This window comes from Mus pahari, chromosome 4 (assembly GCF_900095145.1).
Source record: "Mus pahari chromosome 4, PAHARI_EIJ_v1.1, whole genome shotgun sequence".
Taxonomy (NCBI): domain Eukaryota; kingdom Metazoa; phylum Chordata; class Mammalia; order Rodentia; family Muridae; genus Mus; species Mus pahari.
Window position 1 is genome coordinate 3,594,447 of NC_034593.1, and position 19,548 is coordinate 3,613,994.

General features: G+C 38.8%; 1 protein-coding gene and 1 pseudogene across 2 annotated transcripts in view; both read left to right on the forward strand.

Annotated features, from left to right (window-relative positions):
• Positions 1-8,269, forward strand: part of Pkia (cAMP-dependent protein kinase inhibitor alpha) — a 69,457-nt gene extending 61,188 nt beyond the window's left edge. For both annotated transcript variants that reach the window (XM_021196025.1, XM_029538080.1), the window contains exons 2-3: positions 1,283-1,460; positions 4,959-8,269. In XM_021196025.1, the coding sequence (XP_021051684.1) occupies positions 1,310-1,460; positions 4,959-5,038 (231 nt within the window). In that variant the 5' untranslated portion in view covers positions 1,283-1,309 and the 3' untranslated portion in view covers positions 5,039-8,269. The remainder of the gene's footprint in view (positions 1-1,282; positions 1,461-4,958) is intronic.
• An 8,330-nt stretch (positions 8,270-16,599) lies between these two features.
• LOC110320161 lies at positions 16,600-19,131 on the forward strand (annotated as a pseudogene).
• The last annotated feature ends 417 nt before the right edge of the window (positions 19,132-19,548 follow it).

Consider the following 19,548-nt stretch of genomic DNA (forward strand, 5'->3'; position numbering starts at 1 on the left):
TATATATATATATATATATATATATATATATATATATATATATATATATATATATATACCCTGCTCAGGCTGTATAATGTTACCTGAATTATCTTATTTTAGGAATAATCACTTGCTATTGAATAGCCTGTTTAGAGGATCTCCCTGGAGAAGTCTATTTCTCCTACTCTTAGCACTCCCCAGTTGCCAATAGTTCTTTGTGCAGTCTTGAGGCCCCATGAACTTTCCCCTTTATATGTTACCATAATTGGTCTCCTTATTGTTCAGGTCTTGTTTAGGCATTTAGGTGGTTTGATAAGAACAACTCCTTAGCTTCATGTATTTAAATGCTTAATCACCAGTGAATGGAACTACTTGAAATTATTAGAAATCAGGAAATATGACCTTGTTGTAGGAAGTGTGTCTCTGGAAATGAGCTTTGAGTTTTTACAAGGCAACACCAAGCTCAGTGTCTCTTCTCTCTAAGTATAGATCAGCATGTAGATTTCTAGGCTACTTCTCTAGTACCATGTCTGACAGCATGCCACCATGTTCCCCATAATGGAATAACCTCACAAACTGTAAGCAAGCCTTAAATGATACGTTTTCTTTATAGGAATGGCTTTGGTCATGGTGTCTCTTCATGGCAATAAAACAGTGACTAAAAAATGAAGCCATGTTGATGAGACTTCATCAAAATATAATTTTTCTGACATTTCTAGTATACTAATCTCACACCTTTGGATCTTAGAACCCGACTGCCAGTCTCTTCAGCAGTGATCCTTGAGCCTTAAGTTTAGGAATTGGGTTGTGTTTGTATCAGTTGGGAATGGGGATTTGGTTGTGTTTGTATCTGTTGGGATTGGGGATTGGGCTGTGTTTGTATCAGTTGGGATTGGGTTCCAGAGCATCTTTGCATTTTCATTGCTTTTGCTTTTCTGCAATGGCATGCATTTGTTACAAAAGGAAATTTCTACAGTAAGAGTCAAGAATTATATTTATCTGTGAGTGTAAAAGTAAACATTTAGAATGTACTTTAAGAATAATGCTGGTTTAGAAAAGCAGCAGTTAGAGAGGTGTTGTTTACTGCCAGGGTAGGTGTGCCACTATTGCACCCCTAGGGTATTTCTGCCATAGTGGTCACTCTTATGGTTTGACAGAAATGTTTCAGAAAAGAATCAAAAGATTACTTCTAAACAATTGTTTCTTGTTCATTTTACAAGCCATTCATTAATCTTTCTGTGTTAAATATTCACTGTTGACCACCATTGCATTCACCTATTAACATTTCTTTCTTTTGTAGTCCCTGCTATGTGGATATTTGTTAGCAATGACTGATGTGGAAACTACGTATGCAGATTTCATTGCTTCAGGAAGAACAGGTAGAAGAAATGCAATACATGATATCCTGGTTTCCTCTGCAAGTGGCAACAGCAATGAATTAGCCTTGAAACTAGCAGGCCTTGATATCAACAAGACAGGTGAGTGAGTTAATGTATACCTTTCTAGGAACATGGAACAATTTGGCATTTTCCTACCTGAGATTAGAACACAAAAACAAAAAGCAAACAACAAGAAGAAACAAACAAAAATGAAAACAATAACAACCAAAAATGCTACTTTGAAATTAGATGACAGTTAAAAACAGTTCAGGCCAAATAAAAGTCTGATTAATTCCCCAATCCCTCCATTTTTCAGTAACTTCTCATTCAAAAATTAAAACCATGATCAAAAAAAAAATCAGTATCTACAAAAATTTTGAAATTACTTATGGAAAAACCTTAACAGAGTTAGAGTTAGGACTCCTGCCATGAATAACACCAGTTGTCCCCTCCATTTCATACATACTTACAAAGATTCACAATTAAGTCAGGCAGACCTCAGTCAAAGAATCATTTCAAAAGAGGCACCCTAGAACCATTTTTATTGAGACCAAAAATCAAAAAGTTTGTTATAGAAGTGCTTCTTAGATAAAGTGGTTGTTAAATTTTCATGATTGAATGATTTTGTTAAAAAAATGTGTTTAATCACCTGGAATTACTAGCGAAAAAAGAAAAATTGTCTTAATACATTAAAATATTTAGTAGTATTAATTTTCAGTATTAAAGTAAGTTATTTAATAGTTACTCCATACATAGCTTCTTCAAATTTATTAAGAAGACCAGTACAAAATAATCATTAAATATAAAAAACAATTCATAATCAAGGAACCAAAGTATAATACACATAAGAACTCATTGTTTCTGACTCTACTTGGAAAACTCAATATGGCTTCACTCTACAAGTATATTGAGAAAGACTTGAGATATTTGGGAAATGTGTGAGGTTATATATGTGATTTTTGAAAGGCTGGATTGTCTTCAACTATTAAAGGTTAATAGTCATAGACTCCATTTCAATTTTAGATTATTGACAAATGTTGATAGCATGGCTTTGGGCTGCACGGACCTGCATATCCTAGGGCTCATTGTTTCTTGACCAATATTGTATATACTTACTTCTTAATGCACCTTGGAGAAAGACTAAAGGCATTATTTCATTTTAGTCCCATGAATAAGAAAATATATTTTTTCTTGTGGTATAGAAATTTTGCTCATTTCTTTTAATAGATTTATATTTTAATCCTACATAAATATTCAATTTTAAGTGACTGCATGAATTTCAAGAAGTCTTAAAATTGGGAATTTTGAGCCATAGAGTACTTTCTTCTGTTTTGCCTGTCAATGAGAACTGCTAACTTTAAGACATTTTTAATTCAAGAGAACATATTAGACTACCATAAGTAATTCCACAAATACTGACATTTAGGTTCATATATATATATATATATATATATATATATATATATATACACATATATATTCATTTTAATTGTATAATTTGAAAAAAATTCAAGTAAATTGCTGGTTATAATATATCTTGTTTTCTAAAGAACTCTGCATTCTAATTACAATTATTTAAAACCTTGCAAATTTTTTTAGTTTCTCTTCCAACCATAAAGTCTAGAACTAGGAAAACTGTTAAAATCACTGACTTCACCATTCTCTATGCACAGAACAAATAATAATAATATGAATGTCTAAACTATAAAATATGTCATATATAGAGGTAAACTTAATACACTTGTCTCTATTTTCTTATAATACATATTCATCAACACCACTCTCCTTTGTTAGTTCACAAGCATCATTTAACCACATTAATGCTTAATCCTAAAAAGTGTCCTCAAGCACCAGGATGATCCAATCCTCGTGGGAGTTGGGTTTCTCATTTTGCGTTTATACAGTCCCTTTCATCCTTCAGTATTCTATTGTCCCTCATCTGCCCAGATATGACCCTTCATTTGGTTATCAAAAGTGTCTCCTATATATTCTGTTCTTGTCTATACACCCCATATCTGAGCCTTCTGCACATCTTGAAGGCTTCTCCAGGACTCTAGCAATAGAAACTAGTGTATGAAAAATTGTAAGCATTGCCTAGTTATGCTTTGGCAAAACTCTGTGTATAAAGAATAATTTCCTAAAATACTTAGAATCACTGGAGTATAATGAGATATTTAGTTTGTAAATTTTAAGAATAGAGGATAAAAGGCAACCAAAACAACTTCATGCATAAATATCCTTGCGGCACGAACCTGATGACTATAGTTCTACCCCAGATCCCACAGTGAGAGGACAAAATTCACTTCTGAGAGTTGTCCTCTGATGAAACACTGTGGCAAGTGTGTACCAGGAGACAGACAGACACTCAGATGTAGGTATGCATGTGCATTCATGCACACACACACACACACACACACACACAAAATTCATTCATTCTTTCATTTATTCATTCATTTTGAAATGATGAAGGACAGAGCCAAGTATGGTGATGTACAATTCTAATTGTAGCTTTTTGTTTGTTTGTTTGGTTAGTTGGTTGGTTTTTTTTTTTTTTTTTGAGACAGGGTTTCTCTGTATAGCCCTGGCTGTCCTGGAACTCACTTTGTAGACCAGGCTGGCCTCGAACTCAGAAATCCGCCTGCCTCTGCCTCCGGAGTGCTGAGATTAAAGGCATGAGCCACCACGCCCGGCTTAATTAGAGATGAAGTCAAAAGGTAAGAAATTAGAGGTCAGCCTGGACTACAACAGTAAAATCTGTTTCAAGAAAAAAAATGATAATCTTTTTTTAGTATTATATATAAGTGAGGGCAGTGTGGACAGTCTACCTACCTTTACCCATTTAGTTATGATAAACTTTCAAAAATTATGGACAGAATTCATGTTGCTGTAACACTACAAAATAGTTTGTCTGCCAAGTCATATTGGTTGCAGTAGCCAAATGACAAATTCGAACTTCTGAAGGACTGACCAGAGTTTGCACATGTGTTAACTGCACCGAGATAGAGTGAACGTATTGTTGAGTTTTAGTATTTGTGAAGGCACTGACTGAGATTGCAATGAGCATAATGAATGAGGGATGGTTGACTGACCCTGCACATATCAGAGACCAGCAAACTGTTGGAAAAGAGACTGACCAAATAGCAAAAAAATCCATGTATCTTCTGTTGTTACTATCAATTATGAATTAATAGAATTTTTTAGAAATCAGGTGTATTATCCTAAAGTTCTATAAATAATGGAAACAGTAAATTTTAAATGTTTCTTCAAATTAGAGAGTCGGGACACAATGCCAACCAGGTTTCTGTAGATCATAAAACCACATTTAAGAGTGATGAGCGTGGCCATGAGATTTCCTTACCAGAAGCATAGTTCACCATTAGCAACTCTAGACATTTAACAGGTCATTTGTTTTTGACTTTCATTCTGATGTCTCATAAAGTGCCGAGCTCTGAGCACATATACAATTTTGTTGATTGTACACTTCTAAGAAAACGCACTTACTTGTCTATAACCATTTCAGACTTGGAAGTCTCCAGCATTCTGAGAGTCGGTAACCATGAGCTTTTCTTTGCTCTCACTTCTCATTGTCTCTCACAGAAGGTGAAGATGATGGACAGAGAAGCTCCACAGAACAGAGTGGAGAAGCCCAGGGAGAAGCAGCCAAGTCTGAAAGCTAACGCTCCATTCTGACGGTCATCAACATCTGACAATGTGGCAAATATCCTGGCGATGCGCGGATGTATTTGCAGCCATGGGTGAAACGGAGGGGAAGAAAATGGCTGCGCTGCACAGCAAGACCCTGTTGGTTGCCATGTCACAAGTGGGGATAGAGTCTGTGTCTGCACACAGCCTTTTCCCCACCTCTGTCATTAGCAATGGCTGAAATCACCTGGGCTGTGCTTGGCTATCCTTTGTGTATGGGTCCTTTCACTTGACCGTATAATGAAATGCTTGTAGAGAGTAGCACTGACCTAGCTGATGATTCCTGTAGCATCTGGCCCCTCATGATGTCAGAGGATTTAATTGTGTCTAATTGAAAAGAGCTGGTTGAACCCCAGAGTTTCAGTATCTCTGGCTGGAGTATTGATTCACAAAAAGAACCATCCAGAGAGCACAGTTAGCATTATGTCCCTGTGTGTGAGTGCTGTGTTATTTGCACCATTTTGTATCGTACAGTATACCTGCTCAGCACTGCCCTTTGATTGCTTACATAAAACAAAATGATGTACATGACTGTGAATTTTTATACCACTCATTTTTTAAAGGGCTGCCTTTTTAATTTCCCATAGTGTTGTGGCGTGCACGGGGCAGAGCCTACTTTTGTAAAACACAACTTTCCTCTTGATAACTGCTGAGAGTTACATCCAGCAGACTCACTGAGCCCACTTTGCTTTATTATACAGGCATGTGGAAATATCCATTAATGTGAATATTGCCTGAGTTCAGTCTTAGTATCTACACAGACCAGCGTTCCGTCTGTCAATATTGATTTTATTTCCAAATAAGTACTTTCAACTAATACTTTAATTTTTCATTATGAGAATTTTTTAAGAATCAACAAAATAGACAAAGAATGACAGATAATGCAAAGAGCTGGAACTGTTGTGCTGTGTGGATCACTTTTCTCACACTGCTGGGTACCACCGTCTAACTCGGGAGGACAGCTTGTGAAGGAAATGTTTTCCTCCAAGCCTGTGGACACCCATCTCAAAAGTAAAGCCCTTGTGATGTGCCCCCTCTCAGCCCTTTCTTACCCAAATGTTGTTACGCACTTTTTAATGTTTGTAAAATTTTACTAATAATTTGTGTGAATTGCATTCAGATATAATAATTATCACCCAACCACACTTTTACGGATGCTGTTGATGGACTCTGCTGTGTTTTGACATCACGATTCTTGTATGGGGAATTTCTGTGGCCTGTATAACCCTCTCTGGTCAGTATTATCTTTGGTAATAAATAAGGATCCAGTTAGATGCCCAGGGTTCATCAGGTGCATCATAGGAGGCAAATAACAGATGAAAGACCATCCCAACCGAAGCGCCTCTAAGTGTCCTGGAGTACTAGTGTAGCTACAGTTCCAGGTTAAGTAGGGAGAGGTGTTCCAACAGGCAGACCTGGGTATGGGAGGAACTCAACCTGAGTCTGTAGTTACAGACGAGGTAGACAAGGAGGTCTGCCTATATCTTCCTATAGAGTGCTTTCATTACTGACTGGGAGTATATGAATTTCATTTGGTCCCCAACTGGATGTTTTCCAGAAAAACAAGCAATGTTAAGTATGTCTTTCTGGATATAGAACGGTAAATACATTCAACGTGAGAGGCCTTGCTTTGATCTAACTCATTGGAGGCTAGCTAAAATGGAAACAAATCTACCTATTGATAGACTCAAAGTTGTGAACCTACGGCCTATTTGAGACAATCTCCAGTAATCTATTTACAACATCCAACAGTTTCGATGTCCCTGTTTAACTACACTGATAGCTTTCTTGTGAATAGGAGATCATTCTTAAAGTTGTGGAATTCCAAACTGGTTTCACGTGCGTTTTGTAAAGTGTTGAACCAGTGCTAAGTCTGTGTGGAAGGGTTATATTCTATCCCTGTGTGATATACTATTACTAATGCATGTGGTGCCATGCTTGTCTTTAAATATATAAGTAGTGCTAAATGGAGAAGTCATATGGAGCTTCTGATTTCATTTGATCTCTTACTACTACTTTGTGCCCTGTGTTCAATCCTAGAGGGATTCTGTGGCTGGGAAGGGAAAAGAGATCAGCATTCTGAATTTGTCACATGGCATAAATTTTGATTGGCAAAAGTACATAGAATCTCCTGGTTTTTATTTAATACCTATTATTTGCAAGTAAATAACACTACATAGGGAATGAATCTGTAAATGCAGACAGAAGAGTGGGTAGCCCAAGTAAAGGGGTGTTAGTTAACTGCCCCAGCTAAGCCACTTCAGAAACAAATGTACCACCATTCACAGTTTCATCTTATTGCCTTTCACATATGAACATGAATAAGGACTAATTTTTTCAAAGTTAAAAAGCTAATTTGAGCCCATGTTTATCTATCAACAGAATTTTGAATCCATATTTCATAAAATTAAAGCTAATTACACAGTATGTTTCTCTGTATGAAAAACTATAGATAATACACCCATTCCACTTGCATTTTACAAAGAAAGAGTTTCTAAATGGACTAGACTTTCTTGGCTTTATACACATGTCTTTGGGGCAAAGACACATGTGGTTGAGCCTACCTTTGTGGTTTTTTTGTTTTAATACTCAATTATAGCTTATTTTGAGTTTGTTTGTGACATGTAAACTGTTAATTTACATGTTATGTTCATGCTATGTATGTGAACGACTTTTTAGTTAATTACCTAGAAACACAAAATTTTCCATTTTAACAATGAATGAGAAGCTGTAGAATTTGTTGAGTTTAACTTTTTTTAAACTAAGAATATTTCATGTTAGTACATATTAATCCTGAATTCACAGAAATGCTTTCTGCTCTATAACAGAAATCATGACCTTTAATTTTCAGGAAATAGTAACATAGTAGCCCACTGTCCATACCTTACCACTGAATCTTCCTCAGACGTGACAGCAAGGAACCAATGTAGAATAAAATGACATTTTTATCTCTTCTCAGAGGAATAAGAAAAAATGTTGGGCAGCAAGCTTCTAAATAAATCCTGCAGTAGTAAGGAAAAAAATGTATAGTCATTAAATTAAACAAAGAAAGGATTCATAATTGATGGCGTCTTAGAAGCCTGGAACTGTTCCTTCACTGACTCGTGGCAGCCTGGGAAGTCATCTATGAGCTTCTATGACTTTTGTATTTAGCAATGTTGCATGCTTACATAATTGATATTAAAAGCAGCACTTGTTTTCTGAAATGCAGTCTCTCAAGAGTAATTATTTACTGTATAGTATATATTGATGCTGAAGAAAGGATTGTAAAACAGAATGTGAAAGGCAAACTCCAAGTCTGAGCTATGTTGGGGTGCGTATCCCCAAGTCTCTGGCTTTACTTTCCTGCCCTCTACCTTATACATTATATGCTTCTGACCCATTTGACTCTAGGAGCCCAGCTCCCCACTGTAGCCTTCCTCCATAAGCATGTGCACTCAGGGCTGGAATGAATGTCAGCTTCACCCTATGCTTCTGATTGGGCTAAGTGGGAAAGTATTCAAACATGCTAAGGTTTTTTAAAACATTCTTCAGAGAGAGAGAGAGAGAGAGAGAGAGAGAGAGAGAGAGAGAGAGAGAGAGAGAGAGAAATCTTATCACATGCAGGTAGAAAGGGCCAAGAAGAAATCAATGTGGGATTCAAGTGAAATTAGCCATCCATCTGTCAGGATCCGAAGTCCATAGGCCAAAGAATCTTGTAAATATTTAAATTTGTCTTACTTAAGCCACAAAACCGAAACATACCTGTGAAACACTCTCCCTGGGCACTTCTTAGGTCTTTCTAATTTAGGATATTAGTGTGGAAATCTAATGTAACTTCAAACTGGATAAGGAATAAGAATTCAACTGTTATTGAGATATAAGTCTCCCTAACAGGTACAATTAGGGAGAAAAATTAAAACCTCCTCAGAATTAAGTAGACAATAGAATTTGAAACTAAACAATGGAGAGGCATAATTATGGACATTGAGATTACATAAATTGGAAGACATGAGGATTATCATTTTCCCCACTGGAGTTACCAACGTTCCCACACCCCTTCTCTATCCCTACTTAGAAAGTTTTTTTCTCCAATTCTGCTTTTTTTCTTCTTTCTGGAACTTACTTCTACATGCATCTGGTTCCTATTTTAAATGCATAATTTGAGAGAATTAATGGGTAGATCAGAATAATGGGAGGAAAAACAACTCTTATGTTTGAAAGGTCAGTGCCATAATTGTTCTCCATTAGTTATGAAGTACATCGTGAAGTTGGCAGCAGTATGTCCTTACTACGGCATTTTAGTCAACACTAATAATAATAAATAAGGGGGATTACACACTCACTGAGTGGGTTTCTAAATGAGGTGACAAAGGCTTTAGTAAGTGATTTTTTTAAAGACTAGAAAATGAGGCAAAGAGACTATATGTTCTGAGCTAAACATTTTTAATATTACTAAATATAATAAGTAAACATCAGTGATAATTTTCAATAATCCCTGGGTTTTAGATGAAGTTCTTATATATATTATTATATAGTTTAATTATACAAAATATGTATGTAAAATACACACACACACACACACACACACACACACACGCACAGTCAATACACTGTGGAGCCCTAAGGTTTACTAAAATAAATTCATTTACACCAAGTGAGAACAAAAGTGCATTTCATTAATTTATAAGTGGGTGGCTATTGTACTAATAACAATAAGAGAAAATGTAGAATATACAAAGTAGATTTTTCAGGAGAAATTTTACAGAAAAGAAAACAAAACAAGGTCTATATGCTAGAATTTTTTCTTAAGATGATGGTTTCATTGAAGAAAGTTAGTTGTTTCTATTTCAAGATGACAAAAGATCTATAGTAATGTTCACGAGTAGGAAAGTGGAGGAGGATCACAGTGGATACTTGCTAAGTATGGGAAGAGGAACTGGGCCAAGTGGAAAAGTAGAACATAAGGGCATAGGAGGAAAGCCTAGAAGACCAAAGGCAGTTAAACATGGCAGACTGAGAATGTACCTGATATGGACTCTCTAGGAGACATGTCAGGAGAAAGCACAGACGTCAGGGCACATACCCACAGAGCAACTCTGGGCCACAGAGAAGCCCATGCCAAGCCTTCAGCAGCCAAGAAAGAAGTCTACTTGTGGGTGTTACATTTTTTTCAGGTATGCTAAATGCCACAGACAGAAGTTATCTTAAGGCTTATTCGGAAGATAAAACTTCACAGTTGAAAAAGCCAAAGAAATTTTAGAAGGAAATAGAGCAGCAGCTGAGCTTTCCTTCCTTCCTTCCTTCCTTCCTTCCTTCCTTCCTTCCTTCCTTCCTTCCTTCCTTCTTTCCTTCCTTCCTTTCCTTCTTTCTTCCTTCCTCCTTTCTTTCTTTTCTTTCTTCCTTTCTTTCTTTCTTTCCTTCTTTCTTCCTTCCTTTCATTGAGGTATTTGTTTGCTTATCCTGATTGCAGCTTGTTTTTTTCTTTCTTTTTATTATTATTTTTAATCTTTTCTTTACAGTCCAGTCATTATCCCCCTTCCCAGTCCACCCTCCAACAGTTCCTCATGCCATTTCTCCTCCCTTGTCTCTAAGAGGATGTCCCCATACCCTCACACACATATCCCCACACCCTGCCAACCTCTGTATTCCATGGGGCCTCAAGTAGGTCAAGGATTAGGTGCATCTTCTCTTATTGAGCCTGTGTCAGGGGCCTCGGACCAGCTAGTGTATGTGCCAAGCTGGTCGTTCAATATCTGAGAGATCTTAAGGTCCAGGTTTGTTGAGATTTCTGGTCTTACGGTGGAGTCGCCCTCCTCCTCAACTTCTTCCAGACTTTCTCAAATTCAGCCACAGGGGTCCCTGACTTCAGACCATTGATTGGGTGTAAGTATCTGTTTCTGTCTCAGTGAGCTACTTGTTGGGCCTTTCAGAGGAGAGCCATGCTAGGCTCCTGTCTGTAAGCACATCATAGCATCAGTAATAGTGTCAGGCCTTGAGAGACTCCCCTTGAGTTGGGTCCCAATTTCTGCCTGTCACTGGGCCTTCTTTCCCTCACTCCCTTCTCCATGTTTTTCCCTATAGTTCTTTTAGACAGGAACAATTCTGGGTCAGAGTTTTTGCTATAGGATGGCAACCCCATCTGTCCACTTGATGTCCAGTCTTTGTACTAGAGGTGGATTCTACAAGTTCCCTCTCCCCGCTGTTGGGCATTTTATCTAAGGTCCCTCCCTTTCAGTCATGAGATTCTCTCACCTCCCAGGTATCTGGTACATTCTTGAGGGTCCCCCCACCTCCTGAGGTTGTATATTTCCATTCATTCTGCTGGCCCTTGGGGCTCCACTCCTAGTCCCCCCCAAACCTGATCATCTTCCCCTTTTCCCCTACCCCTCCCTCCCTCTGTCCTAAACAGAGAAATCACAACAGAGGAATGACTCAGAAACACTTAAAGAAATGTAAAAGTCATTAGTGATCAGGGAAATGCAAATCAAAATGACCCTGAGATTCTACCTTACACCAATCACAATGACTAAGATCAAAAACTCAAGTGACAGCATATGTTGGAAAGGATGTGGGAAAAGAGGAACATTCCTCCATTGCTGGTGGGATTGCAAACTGGTACAACCACTCTGGAAATCAATGGGGCAGTTCCTCAGAAAATTGGAAATAGTTCTACCTGAAGACCCAGCTATACCACCCTTGGGCATATACCCAAAAGATGTCCCACCATACCACAAGGACATGTTCTCCACTACAGCAGCCTTATTTTCGATAGCCAGAAGCTGGAAACAACCCAGATGCCCAACAATGGAAGAATGGATACAAAAAATGTAGTACATTTACACAATGGAATACTACTCAGCTATTAAGAATGAGGACATTCTGAGTTTTGCAGGCAAATGGATGAAACTAGAAAATATCATCCTAAGTAAGGTATCTCAGACCCAAACGGACATGCATGGTATGTACTTACTAATAAGTGAATATTAGCCAAAAGAGTACAGAATACCCAGGACACAATCCACAGAACTTAAGGTTATCAAGCCAAAGGGCCCAAGTGAGGATGCTTCTATCCCACTGGGGGGGTGGGGGGGGGAAGAAAGATGATTGCAGCTTCTACTCCCTCCTCTCTTCTCAGTCCTTGTCTCTCACCCCCACCAAGCCCCCACCTTTCTCCTTAGAAGAGGGAAGGCCTCCCATGGGTATCAAACAACCTTGACAGACAGTTGCAGTTGGACAAAGGGAACCTTCTCCTTCTGAGGCTAGACCAGGAGGCCTAGTTAGGACAATCGATCTAAAGGCAGGCAGCAGTCAGAGTCCAGCTTTTCCTGTTAGGGTCTCATTGGAAGACCGACCTGAACAACTCTTAGGTACGTTCAGAGGACCAGGTCCATCCCATGTATGTTCTCTGCTTTGAATTTCCTTGTGCTGTCCTTGATCCTCTGGCTCTTTCAGTTCTTCCTCCCACTCTTCCCCCTTTCCAATGGATTTCCCAAGCTCCACCTAATACTTGACTATATGTCTCTGATCAGTTTCTATCAGTTGTTCGGTTAAGCCTCTCTCATGACAATTATGTGAAGCTCCTGTTTGCAAGTATAGCAGAATATTATTGATGTGATGGTGTCAGGGGTGGGCTCCCTGTCATGGCATGGGACAGTCAGTGGTTAGTCATTCCTTTAATTTCTGCTCCATCTTTATCCCTGAATATCTTATAGACAGGACGAATTGTGAATCTAAGTTGTTTTGTTGTTGTTGTTGTTGTTGTTGTTGTTGTTCTTGGGTTTTTTGTTGTTGTTTTCTTGGTTTGGGGGGGTGTTATTTTGTTTGTTTGTTTGTTTGTTTGTTTTGTTTTTGAGACAGGGTTTCTCTTTGTAGCCCTGGCTGTCCTGGAACTCACTTTGTAGACCAGGCTGGCCTCAACCTCAGAAATCCACCTACCTCTGCCTCCCAAGTGCTGGGATTAAAGGCATGTGCCACCACTGCCCTGCTGAATCCGTTTTTGTGGTTGGGTAGGTGTCCCAATCCTTTCATTGGAAGTCTTGCCTGCTTACAGTGGATAAGACTTCCTTACTTTCTATTCATTCCCTAATCCACACTTCCTCTTTTAGATAAACACATTTCTCTGCTAACAATGTGTATTTCACAAGAATTACTTCCCCATAGAAATAAAGTACAAGTCTTGGGCCTTTCCTTTGGATAATTGTGATATATTCTGACTGTGGATTAAAGGCTTTATTTTAGTACCTTTATTTGTTAAAATTACTCTAAAACAAGAATATTCATATATCCACCTATATATAGAGAAATATATATATATATATATATATATATATATATATATATATATATATATAACTGTGGGAACTAAAAGGGGGCTAGGGAAAGAGGGGAGGGAAGATAGCCCATGTCCAGCCAGAGTTCCACCTATGCTCTGGGCAGACAGACATGGGAGAGCTGCCAGACACTTTCCACTTGGCCCCAGGTGGGCATTTAAGCCAGACCCCACTCAATGGGGGGGGACAATGGGCAGTCCCTGACGGGGGTGGGAGGTGGGGTTACACCCTGTGCCCCAGGGTTATAGGAGAGAGGGCTGAGGGAGAGAGGTTACCACACAGGCGAGAGTCTGCACAGCGGGCCTTGATGAACATTTATGGTTTTAGAGCTTTATTATAGAAAGGCAGGGAGAAAGGGTAAAGGTAGAAGGAGAGAGAGAAAAAGAGAGAGAGAGAGAGAGAGAGAGAGCAGGCCAAGAGGAAAGAAGGAGGAAAGGAGAGAGAGAGAAGAAAGGCTAGAGAGTAAGAGAGAGTTAGAGGGAGTAAAAGCAAGAGACCAAGAGAGGAGAGAGTGAGGAGGGGCCAAACAGCCCCTCTTACAGTGGATTGCTTTATCTTACTGTTGCTAGGTAACTGGGAAGGAGTTTAGCCTGAAGGTCAGAAGCTTGGGACATTGCCTACATGACTAAAAGCCATGCTTCTTTTGTGGAGGCTGAGAGAGTGGTAACGTCGACAGGAGCCAGGGTTCCAGGAGACATGAGAGAACTCCTTCCCTCCCCTGTAGGTGAATTATCACCCCCTGGGTCCCTGGGTTCAAAATCTCAGCTTGACTGGAGACCAGACTGTCTTTGCATAGCCCAATGCCCCACATACTATACACACACATATATAAAACATACATACATATACATACACATGCACATACATATACATATAACAAAGTTGCTTAGCAAGTGAAGATACTCAGTGCCAAGACAACGCCTAAGTTCCATCCCACAAAGTCATATGATAGAAAGAAAAAAGCCACCTGCAAGTTGTCTTCCGATCAGCAAATGCACAACATGGCACACACCCAAAGAAATAACATAATTATATTTACGTGAAAAAATACTTTGCATGTTATAAATGAACAATCTGGGACTCATACAAGTCACACAATGGCCCAAAGAAATGTAGTTGGGGAATTGAAACCAGGAATAAAATTTAAATCAATGTTCTCAGTTGGCAATAACTCTGCTTTCAACTAAACAAGATCATTCCAAATGAGCAACAAAAAAAACCAAACATATAACTTTATATTCTCTAGAGTTTAAATTAAAAATAGAAAGAAAACTTTACAATAACCTGATATATTTTAACTTCTTATTTATTAAAATGTATGTTCGTCAATACTGAGTCCTCAAATTCCAGTATGTTTTTCACAGACATTGAACAATCTGGGAATGTTTATCCAGTTCACATGACCTAGGTGCCGCCATTCACAGTATATTTTCACAGGTCATACTCTACTGTGTATGGATTCAAAAAAAAAAATATTCACTTTGAGGGATAGAAGCTATGTATGTTTATACAGTTCTCATTAACCCTAAGGATGGACTTTACATCAGAATCTTCTAGAAAACTTTCAGACATATGAGGAACTGAAATAAGTCTGTACAGATTTTAATTTAGTTGTAGTGTGAATCCCAGGTATCAGTACTTTTAAATTTTGTATTAAAGTATAATGAATATTTAAAAGTGAGCATATGTTCATAGTCATCTGAACTTTTCTAGAATAAACCCAGTTAGGTAAACATCACCAAGATCAAGGATCCAAATCTGCCAACACCTAAAATGCTCATCACATTTCTTTATTAGCCACCTCTGGAAAAAGCTGTATCCCATTTGACTGATAAGATGATTCATACCCATCTGTCCTTCTAATGTTAAATCAGTATATCCCACCAACTAACATAGCAGTGCTCTTTTCAGATGACTCTGTAGAGTATTACCAATATGATTTCAAGTCAACATAACTCACCTCCCAATTATATGTCACCTCCCTGTATGCATATGCTCCAGAGAGCATAGGCCCTTCAGAGTATTCCATCTCCAGGTCCATCCAGATTTAATTTTCATGCTGAATCCTATGTGGCTGTGGAAGAGACAGTGTGACATGATTCCTGCCCCAGGTGCACAACCAGCAGGGTATGGGCCTCCATGAATGTTGATAGTTCTTGGTGTGAGGCTTACTTGTATAATAACATACATAATGTATTTTATGTTCCCCCTTTGGGAGCTGTTCTCCCTGCTAAGGTGAATGACCCCACAGTAATTGGAAGCACTAACAAGTCGGCTAGGCAAGTGTGTATCTTAGCAAGCTGGTCAATGTTGTAGTCTTCAGGACAGCCCTTAAAGCTGCTGGAAAGAACTCTGAAAACACGAGTTCAAAAACATCAATTTCTCAACTATGGAAATTATAGGAATCCAATATGAAATATATGAGGGGTTTCATGGACCTAAAAGAACAGGGGCAGCTGAACTATGATCCAGCTTGTCAGAAAGATATTATTCAAGGAGATAAAGAGATTTCGGGAGTGTTGATCTCAGAATGGGATTCTACCCAGCTACCTTAATGTCTGCTACCAAAAGCAGGCAGATCTCTTAATTCATTGTTACGTATTTAAAGAAATTTTTACTTGGATTCTTTTTCTAAGAATTAAATGACTAAGGTCAGAAAAATGCTGATTCATGGCATAATCAAAAGGGAACCTGGGTAAACAATTGAATTGATATGTAAATAAAAAAACCTGGGTTTTGGTCTGCAAGAGCTGAGCTATCTAAATGAACTCTCTAAAGAGCTGTCTCAAGCAAAACACAAGGGTCACTTTGCACCACCTCACTGACTTTGAGTCATTTCTTTTGCTGTTCCCAAACACCCCTTCCTCAGAACCCCTTCCAAGCAGAGGCTGGTCCTTGACAATCGCAGATTATCAGGGGGCTCCTCCTCTGGCACAATCTTGCTAATAGATTATCAGTTGGCGCCCCACTCTAGTACAATCTTGCTGATCACTAGGATTCTATCTCTAACTTCCCTTATAATTATCTGTAGATCACATATGTGAGAATGCTGTGAAACTAGTAACAGATTTCAATTGATTTTTAATTGAAAATAGAGTTGTCTTGCATAATATACATGCCAATTATAGTTTACCCTCCCAATACTCCTCCCAGCTCCATACCCCGCTTCCCCTAGATCTACTCCCTCTCTGTTTCCTCTTCAGTAAAGAGCAGGCCTCCAATAGATGACAGCCAAACATGACAAAAAAGACACACTAAAGAAAGCCAAACACCCTTACATGGTGGCTGGTCAAGGTAACTCAAAAGGACAAGGGTCTCGGAAGCAGGCAAAAGAGTCAACAACACCCACTCGCATTGTGAGGGGTTCCACAAAAATGCCAAGTTAACAGCTACAACACATCCACAGATGACCTGGTGCAGACTGATGCACACATATTTGATATTTAACTATGACTCATAACTGTAGCAAAATTGCAATTCTAAGTAGCCACAAAAATAATTTTATGGCTGGGGGTTACCAGGAACTAAGGAACTATATTAAAGACTCACAGCACGAGCAAAGTTGAGAAGCACTGGACAGGAGTGTAGAGGTAAAGTCTTCATGCAGGCATCAACTTGAACTTACACATTCAATGAACTATATAAATGTTGTCCTAATGGGGACCCCTGCTCAGACTTCAATTTTTTTCTGTACAAGATTAAACAGAATTCCCAAGTCTACTTATTTTTTCTTATTATAGTTTTGCAACTTTCACTCCAACTTATTATCATTCAATTTTTTTGTCTCAACTGTGTTCTGAAGAAAAAACATTTGCTTATCTTGTTGGCTATCTGCGTTTGTCACATTCAAGGCATTGGAAAACTTTGAGCAAGCAAATTCAGACTTGTGTCTTCAATGGATGTTTTCCCTGTTGCAAATGTAGGACATAATCATCCAGTATATGTTTCATAACTGTAGTCAGCAAGATAAAACAGGAAAAAATGACTTAAATTCAAGAGCCCCTTGCTATAATAAATCCCAAGGAAACAAATTTTAGACATGCTAAATATTCAGACACATTGGCCATCATCTATTGGAACTGCCTTGCAATGGAGTCTCATTTCTCTGCTCTCAGACAGCACTCTGTTGTGTCTCCAGCCCATAAAAGAATATTTTCAATGAATCTGACTCTCCAAAGACAGCACTTACAATTGAGAAAGGGAAAACATGACCATCTGTTCCTTTCCTTCTTGGGTCAATCTGACACTACCCGCTGGCAGTTGCCTTCCTTCTTGATTTGTGTTTTTCCCACCCAGCCCATCAGCCTCCCACTGCCAGCTTCCCCACAGGCCTCTTCCTAGACATGGTGTCCCACATTCCTTTCCCCCTACTCTAACACCACCACTCTCCCTCATTTGAGCTCTCCATTGTTCTCACATTTGAGAATACACAGCTGTGTGCTGAGCTCCATCCTCCAAACCCAGTTTCCTTCCAGTCTTTTTGTTTACCATGTTGTGCACAAAGGCTACTTTCTTCTCAACTACCTCTCAGCTTTTGTAAGAGAATGAAAGAACAGAAAAGGGGACACCAATCTTAATTTGCAAAGATGTGATTAGATATCAAGTTTGTTCCAAGTATGGAAATAACTGAGTCATTGGAGATCCAGTGTTGTCTCAGACAGAGGATAGGGAGGTAGCAATGCTGTTCAGAGTCTTCCTCACCTCAGTTATTAAAGAATTTCCCTGAGTCATCCATTACCTATGACAGAGTCATCAGGGTAGTCACCGCCAACTGCCACAAGTCCAAACAAGTATAAGTGCTTCCAAATTTAGTGTCACACACTTGCTTAACCATATTTATTGCTGCTGTATTCATAAGAGATGATACTACACTGGATCTCAAGCAGTTCCTCAAGACCCTTTATGGGAATGCTCGTAGAGTGTCAGAAATTACTAGTGCTCAAAGTTAGAAGCAAACCTGCAGAAAATGATGTTAATCTTAGAGCTCTCAAATTGAAACCAAGTACTAAAATCATGATGATGCTAACTTGTAAGGAGAGCTTGGAAGATGTCTTATGTCCTCCCCTGACGATGATGATGTCATCAACGATTTTGACATGGAAGATGAAGTAGTTGAAGTAGAAAATAGGGAGGAAAACCTACTGAAGATCTCTCACAGAGTCAAGGAGTACTATGTGGAAGTGCTGAACCCTCCCAGGGAAGGGAAGAAGTTCCTGTATGTTGATTATATACTATGTTTGATTATAAGCCTTGTGTGGGATAGAGTTAATGAAACCATATCTTCATGAATTTCTAACATCTCATATGAAGATTATGACATTGCTATTTGGTCAACAACAAATATGAAGTGGATTGAAGCTAAAATGAAAGAACTGGGAGTGAGCACAAATGTCAACTATAAAATTACCTTCATGCTGGACAGTGCTGTCATAACTGTGCACATACCAGGAAGAGGGCTCATTGATATGAAGCCTCTTGGTGTCATTTGGAGAAAGTTTTCTGAATTCTATAGCAAAAAAAGCAAACAAAAAAAGAAACAAAAAATAAAACCAATAAAACACCATTATGTTTGATGACATAATCCACAAAATGGACTGAAGATAAGGCCTTTCATGAAAGCTCATCTAAACTGTGATAAAGACAAGGAACTGGTGACACTCACTCAGTACCTCAAGGAGATAGCTAAGCTTGATGACTTTCTGGAGCTGAATCACAAGTACTGGGAAAGGTATCTATCAAAGAAGCAAGGACAGTAGTGACACTCAGAGCTGAAGATCCCTGAGGTTCATGGACCTTTGTTTCTTTGCTAGGCATTACCATGGGGACCTTTGGTGTTTTGTTTTGTTTTGTTTTGTTTTGCTTTGTTTTGCTTCTGTTTTTGTTGTTGTTGTTGTTGTTTTAGATATTTTCTTTATTTACATTTCAAATGCTATCCTGAAAGTTCCCTATACCCTCCCCCCCTGCTTCTTCCCTACCCACCCACTCCCACTTCTTGGCCCTGGCATTCCCCTGTACTGGGGCATATAAAGTTTGTAAGACCTAGGGGCCTCTCTTCTCAATGATAGACGGCTAGGCCATCTTCTGCTACATATGCAGCTAGAGACATGAGCTCTGGGGGTACTGGTTAGTTAATATTGTTGTTCCACCTCTAGGGTTGCAGACCCCTTCAGCTC